The sequence below is a fragment of the Strix uralensis genome, chromosome 3 (assembly GCF_047716275.1).
Source record: "Strix uralensis isolate ZFMK-TIS-50842 chromosome 3, bStrUra1, whole genome shotgun sequence".
In the NCBI taxonomy this organism is placed as follows: Eukaryota; Metazoa; Chordata; class Aves; order Strigiformes; family Strigidae; genus Strix; species Strix uralensis.
Window position 1 is genome coordinate 72,549,043 of NC_133974.1, and position 7,660 is coordinate 72,556,702.

Here is a 7,660-nt window from a genome sequence, read left to right on the forward strand (position 1 = left end):
CTAACAACTACAATTAGCAGCAACCTGTATGGCATATGCTTCTCTAGCATATACTTCTCAGTGCAACTGGGGCTGTTATTTCCCCGGTGAAAATTATGGCATCCTTCTTAAAAAATACAAATACATTTGACAAATAAAGAGAATTACCACAGTGGAAAGCAGCAGCAGTGCTTGAACCACAAACACCGCTGACAGGCCACCTTTAATTCAAATCTGTATTAAATCTAAAATCCAAATAAAGTAACTGGTTGGGTGGGTTGGTTGGTTTGTTTTGGGGTTTTTTTTGTGTGCTTCTTTTTGGTAGAGGTTCTTAGATAAACAATATCTTCCATGTTCTTAAACTGAGATTGTCTTTTCTCCCACTAATCTTCCTACCAGATGGAACAACTCCCCTCCTACAGGCAAACTGGCTAGCAACATCCACTTGTATTTTAAAATTCATATTTAATTTTCAAATTCTAAATTAATATTTACCAGGTATCACCCAAGAACTCTTTTCTTGAGATACAGTGAACTATACTCAAAACATCGAAACTTATTTGTCTATAGACACAAGAAGCAAGTAAAAAACAATTTATGTAATAAAGTCTTGGTAGAAGTCAACTCAATTTTCAAGTTTTAAAATATGATCCTGCAATGGGTTGCAAAGAATCTATCTGGAATTAGTTTGTGCATTCTTGAAAATATTAACTTTCATGCAATGCATGGCATGCAGAGCACAAATTATCCTGAAATAAGTAAATACATGCTAACATGGGACTGAGGAAATGGTTTCTGAAGCAGATTTTTCACTTGTTAGCCATAAACTCCCATACCCACTGATGAAGAAAAAAACATTATGGACAACTAAATGTTCATCTTAAACATCTGCTGAGTTTGGACATCAGGAAAACAAAATATACCCATATGCAGATTGATTTATGTATACAAAGAGAGTTTGTAAACTTTTGCACAACATTGAAGTCTTTTGTGGAACAAAACCAACAAATCACTTAGGAGGAAAAAGTGCAAACAAAAAAGAATCTTTGCTGAAGCCAAGCATGGAACAGAGAAAGCAGTTAAAGCTCAGACTGAACGTCTCTTTCAGAATATTAGGAACCATTTAACTAGAGGGCAGCATCAAACTGAACTACCCCATATTTTCCACTTACCATCCATTCAGGTTCAGAAGCCTGAATCTGTTCACCTTGTCCAGGTTTTAGGCCAACCACAGTGTCAGATTTCAGTGTTCTCAAACTACAGAGAGGCGCGGGATGAAACTTGTTCAAGGCTTGATGAAACGAAACAGTATATTCCCATTTTCTATCTCCTGTTAACTTTCTATAGTTTAGATCACCTTTGAAAAGAAGCAAGTTTGATTTCTGTAGATCAGCATACAAGTCAGGAGCAACTTCAGCCATACTGGAAAAGTCATGTGGCAAAGTCCAAAACATGTGATCATGGTAAACCCAAACTCCCTTCTTCAAATTGCCCTCCCAGTTTATCCCACATCTAGACATCCACATATGATTAGCTGACTGCAGTTGTTTAACAGTCCAGTTAAAATCATGCTTTGTGGTATCTGACACATACCACGGAATACTTTTTCCATGAAAATGGACTTCATCAGCTAGCTTTGACGATAATAGGAAGTCAGCCAACACAAGATCACTTACAAGTTCAAATCCAGCATTATCCAGGATTATGTCAAATCTAACATTACTTTTGTCTGTATTTCTTTTTTTGGCGTTTACAAGTAGTGACCAAAGTTTTTCCGTATCATTCACTAAGATGTAAGGTATCAGGCTTTCCAGGGACTGTAAAGGACTAGATTTCTGAGAGCTGTCCTCACCAGCTGAAAAAGAAAGGTCACACTTATTGCCCCACAATGACACCTAGAAGGAAGAAGAAACAAAAAAAATTGCTAAGTGTCACTGTAGTTACATTCTAAACTTCACATGCACTAAAGATTTTGTTTGTTTGTTTTTCTTTTAGGGACATGAAGGCTCCAACTCCACATTTTCCTCCAAGCTTTAACACAATTCAACATCTTGTACAGAAATCTTAACAGAGATAAGATTTTGTGTAAGAAACCAAACAATGCTCTGTATTTATGCAGGCATCAGAAACATACATCAGAAGTGACAAAGACGGAAGATTTAGATCAATGCAAATACACTGATGATAAAGCTTAAAACACAAATATTCTCCATACTGTAATTCCAGAAAATATCAGTGGGAACACAGAAAAAATAGTAATAAAAGCAGGTTTAGTTTTTTATTACATGCAGCCAAGTAAGAGCATGTATTTTAAGTACACACTAATGAGGCCTTTATAAAGATTCATCAAATACTTTGTGTGCACTGTTGCCAGCTAATGGACTTATTTGTAATCCTATGATATTTTGTATTCTACCCAAAGGCATTATTTTCCAAGAATAATGCGGTTATAAAGCTTTTAAACCACTTCTGGCCCAGATGGACTTTTAACTTTTTTTTCCAAAGAAGTCTAAAAATTTTCAGAGTATCAATAAAATGAACTGTTTTAAAATTTTATACCTAAATAACAAAAAGGCCATCTGGAACTTGACTTAAAATGTTTTAGAGATACTGGTTTTGAGGGAGAATAAACTGGATTTTCAAATACACAATGAAGATCAGCCGTATAATGAAAATGTCACATTTAATACAAGTAACCAATATTTAAATATTTCCAGAGTAGCAGCAATACAATAATGGCTGTCAGGATTTCACTGCATTTTTACAAACAAAAGAGCTATATTTTAATTTCCGTATGAAGTTCAGATTCTTTATAACCTCAAGTTTTTATTTGTGACATAGGAAAGACATTTTAAATTCTTACGTTAAGCACTACTAGTTTACCTGCAATAGTTTAAAGAGTTCCTCCTGAAGTTGCTTTTCATCTAGATCTTTGATGTTTTTAAGAAGTTCCTGAAAGTAAGTGCATAAGGCAATAACAGCCTCTTGGGATTCAAAGAAATTTTGAGCTTTTCCTTCCTTAAATACGTCAAAGTTGTCAATAGGTGGGCTTAAAATAGAAGGAGAACAAATATATATTAACACACTTACCACATTTTCCATGACAGCACATGGAACACCTGGAAACGCAAGCTTGAAGCTCAGCTTTTTTAGGCCATACTACAGGCCCTAGTTAGATTTTCCACTTCTAATTTGTCATACTAGATTTTCACACATCTCAAAAACAGCCTGATATCGTATCTTGCTGAAACAGACAATATGCAAGACATCTTTATATTTCTAGCAATATATTCTGAAAGTGAACAAGTGTTCAGTCACAACAATTCTGGGAACTGCACATACAGTGACAAATCTGAATTCCAGTCTTCAGACACAGAGAATTAAAACATACAAGTGAACTAGTGTAGTGAATTGCTGGCCCAATTTTAAGGGTGTTTAAGGGTTGTTTGTGTAAGTCCCTTACCCTGATATGAAGTTATTCTTCAGAAAGTTTTTAACTAGGACTTCGGAAAATTAACGTGACAAAGATGACAAACCAATTCAGTTCTTGTAATATGTAAGAAATACAGACTCATCTATTATAAGACATATTTGCACACACACCTTTTGATAAAAGATGGAACTTCCACCCAAGCATATGCTTAAGAGCAGCTAAAGAATGGAGATTAAGAAACTTAAAGCTTACTAATGAAAAGTATTTGCTCAGTTTTTTTAAGTGCAGATTCATCTCATATTTGAAGTTTTTGTTAAAAGAGTTCAAATTACACAATATATCAGTAGAAACAGCCCCATTACTGTATGCGTCTCTGTAATACTAAGGGCAAATCCAGTACACATGGAGCTTTTTTTTTTTTTTTGGCAGCAGCAGGAACTTAAAACTGCTCATTCCTACCCCATTACATTGTATTGGCACTCCTCCACAGTACGAGCACAACAAGTTTTTCCTGCCAAGTTATTTTTAACCAGGATCAACTCCCAAAGTTCGATGCAACATATGGTCTGCAAACACTGCAGTAACTAAGAAGATGGTGTAGAATGAACAACAGGGGCTGCTTAGGCTGAGTCTACTGCTATAAGAAACAGTTCTCAAACGGCAACTTCACATTTCAAGCAGCAAAACAAATTAGAATGCCCAACAGATTAGTGGCTCTTGATTATGTGTTTTAGACTAACATATGTCTTAAGAAGTAATTCTAGACTAACAAACCTTTTAGAAATACTACATAAGTTTCATATGTCAATGCACATTAGTCCGCAAGAAGGTTAAGCTATATAGTCAAGCTTAAGTTTTCATGTAGACAAAGTCATAGAAACTGAAGCATAAAAAACCCTAATAAGCTTCAAATTCACCTGCATAGAAGAAGAAAAAGTATTCATTTTAAATCTGAGGTGCAAGATGAGGGAAAAGGAATATGGTAAAAGTTTAAGATTTTCCTTTATTTTATTCCCCAGCTGTCTTCCTCCTAAAATAAAAATGGGAAAGAATAATGTTTTGTGAAGTAATATACCAAGCCAGTACTTACTTCTGTGCTAATGCTGCATGAATTCTTCGATACATGTAACACTCTACATACAACCAAGGTGACTGAAACCAACTCGGTTCCCCATTCCCATTTGATAAATTTCGTTGGTAGTCTAAGTATTGGTTCCACAGTGCAGCATCAGGCAGCTCATCTTCTAAAGGGGTCACTGGTTTGTCTGTTTGCAGTTCATTCCGCAGTTTGGAGAGGAAAGATATAGCTCTCTTCTCTGCTTCAACCCCTTTCTGAAATAAGTGGAGAACAAAAGTTTCTATTCTGAACATTTATTCCTGTAGAGACACAGATCAATTTTTCACGAAAGATGTAAGTGGGAAGTTTTAATTGCCAAAGACGAGTCCCTGACAAATCAGAGACAAATTGAACCAACACATTCTGGTGAATGAAGCTCATTTTACACCTAACATCCTAAAATGAATTGCATGTGGGACTTCTTTTTAGATTGGAGTTTTTGCTTATTAGAGGGAAAGAGAATATTGAAACATTGCTATGTTCAGAGGATGTTACAGTCTATTAAACACTGCATCAACACAAAAACCTGAGAAAATGAAGAAGTTGCAGAACAGATAGATCAGAAAGGTGAGTTACAAAATTACTGAAAAATAGCAACAAGAAGGAGATGATAAAGCAAAAAAAAACAACAAAAAGATTAAGGCAGATAAGCATATTGGGTTTGCATGGCAAGGTTTTGGTAGTGGAGCGAGCAGGCTACAGGGGTGGCTTCTGTGAGAAGCTGCTAGAAGCTTCCCCATGTCCAATGGAGCCAGCTGGCATTGGCTCTAAGGGGGACCCACCACTGTCCAAGGCTGAGCCAACCAGTGACAGTGGTAGCGCCTCTTGTGATAATAGATTTAAGAAGAGGGAAAAAGTTACTGTGCAACAGCAACTGCAGCCAGAGAAAGGAGTGAGAATACGTGAGAGCAACAACCCTGCAGACACCAAGGCCAGTGAAGAAGCAGGGGGAGGCAGGGCTCCAGGCACTGGAGCAGATTCCCCTGCAGCCCGCGCTGCAGCCCATGGTGAGGCAGGCTGTGCCCCTGCAGCCCATGGAGGTCCATGGTGGAGCAGATCTCCACCTGCAGCCCCTGGAGGACCCCATGCCAGAGCAGGTGGATACCCGAAAGAGGCTGTGACCCTGTGGGAAGCCCACCCTGAAGCAGGCTCCTGGCAGGTCCTACAGACCCATGAGGAGAGAGGAGCCCACACTGGAGCAGGTTTGCTGGCAGGACTTGTGACCCCGTGGGGGACCCACGCTGGAGCAGTCTGCTCCTGAAGGACTGCACCCTGTGAGAGGGACCCACACTGGAGCAGTTTGTGGAGGACTGTCTCCCATGGGAGGGACCCCACACTGGAGCAGGGGAAGAGTGTGAGGAGTCCTCCCCCTGAGGAGGAAGGAGCAGCAGAGACAACATGTGATGAACTGACTGCAATCCCCATTCCCCATCTGCCTGTGTCGGTAGAGGGGAGGAGGTAGAGAAAATCAGGAGCAAAGTTAAGCCTGGGAAGAAGGGAAGTGTGGGGGAAGGTGTTTTAAGATTTGGTTTATTTCTCATTCTATTCTGATTTGATTGGTAATAAAATAATTTCCCCAAGTCGAGTCTGTTTTGCCTGTGATGGTAATTGGTGAGTGATCTCTCCCTTATCTCGACCCATGAACCTTTTGATATATCTTCTCTCCCCTGTCCAGCTGAGGAGGGGAGCGATAGAACAGCTTTGGTGGGCACCTGGCATCCAGTCAGGGTCAACCTACCACAAGTAGTGACTGTAGTAAGAAACCAGCAAAAACAAGTCAGCAAAGGGGTCTCAAGGGTTAAGGGGAAAAAAATCTCAGGCAAAAAGAGACCTTACTCTTACCTCACCATGTTCTTCAAAAAATTCATTTTTATGTCGATGCAAAGTATCAATAACTCTTGTGAGGATCTGGGGCAGTCTGTCTTTAATTGTAAAATATGCAAAGGATCTAAAAAGGAGAGGATCAAAGTTTTATTACTGAGAGGAAATGATGAAATATCTTCTATTTTTTAAAATAAATGCAAGGTCTTAAAAGTAAGTTTATGTGCCTTTAAAGCAGTAGACACCAATAAAAAACAACCAAACAAAAAAAATCTCAAATTGGTCATGTTCTTGGATGTACTTTTGAAGAAAAATATAAATGGCAGCTTTTTCAGGGAAGAAAATGCTAAGTGACTGGCCCTGACAAAAGAGTGAAAATTGCAGTTAATTCTAGGTTAAAATACATTCTCTAATTGTTCAGTTACCCAGATGTAAAGTCAAGGAAATTTAAAATTAAAAGCATAGATTTAAGTGTCTCGTATCACCAAGAAAACCCACGCTACTTGCTCTCCGCTACATACTTGCTTTACATTTTCCCCAAACGCTGTTTCTATGAGAAGGACGAGCAAAACATGGCCCGCCCCATAGACAGCTTGAACCCAGCTTAAAGAATGATTTTTATTTGAAGATTTCTATCCCGTCAGACGGAACCCCAGTCTCAAGGACTCAGAACGGACCAGTCACCCACTACCGAACAGCGAACCCAAAGACACCAAGGAAAAACAGAAACACAACTTAGACCCTCTCAAGGCCTATTCCGGTCAGTAACAGGCAGGCACAACCCCAGCGGTAAGCGGGGGCGAGACGACGCAACGCCGGCCTCGGCTACGCCGGGAGGCGCGGAACCGAACCGAACCGAGCCGAGCCGAGCCGAGCCGAGCCGAGCCGGCAGCACGGGGCCCACAGCGCCGCCTCCCGACGACGCGGCCCCGGGCCGAGCGGGCCTCTTCACAGCGCGACGCTGGCACTGCCCCCGCCCGCACGAGTAGGCCGAGAGCCGGCCCCCGGCCCGGCCCGGCCCCGCCCAGCCCAGCACCCACTGCTAGGCCGGAGGCCCTGACCGAAGGGCCCGGCGCCCGAAAGCAGCCGCTCCCTAGCCGGGGGACACCGGCCGGGCCCTCAGCGCCCTCCTGCCCCCCCACCCCGCTGCCGGTAATGAGCGCGTCAGGCCATGACGGACCCCTTAAACCTGCCCGACAGGGAGACCGGTAGCGCCGTTACCGCCGCCATCTTGCACCGCCCCCGCGAGCCGGCGGACCGCCCCCCGGAAGCGGGGCGAGGCCGCCGGACGTTATTGGCGAGTCAGCCGC

General features: G+C 41.4%; 1 protein-coding gene across 1 annotated transcript in view; it reads right to left on the bottom strand.

Moving 5' to 3' along the window:
• The window catches only part of LOC141940952 (coiled-coil domain-containing protein 170-like), a 71,149-nt gene extending 63,494 nt beyond the window's left edge, over positions 1-7,655 (bottom strand). Inside the window, exons 1-5 of the mRNA XM_074862841.1 lie at positions 7,531-7,655; positions 6,372-6,477; positions 4,503-4,744; positions 2,863-3,028; positions 1,152-1,874 (exon numbers count right to left, since the gene is read on the bottom strand). Of these exons, the coding sequence (XP_074718942.1) occupies positions 1,152-1,874; positions 2,863-3,028; positions 4,503-4,744; positions 6,372-6,477; positions 7,531-7,580 (1,287 nt within the window). The 5' untranslated portion in view covers positions 7,581-7,655. The remainder of the gene's footprint in view (positions 1-1,151; positions 1,875-2,862; positions 3,029-4,502; positions 4,745-6,371; positions 6,478-7,530) is intronic.
• Between the last annotated feature and the right edge of the window lie 5 nt (positions 7,656-7,660).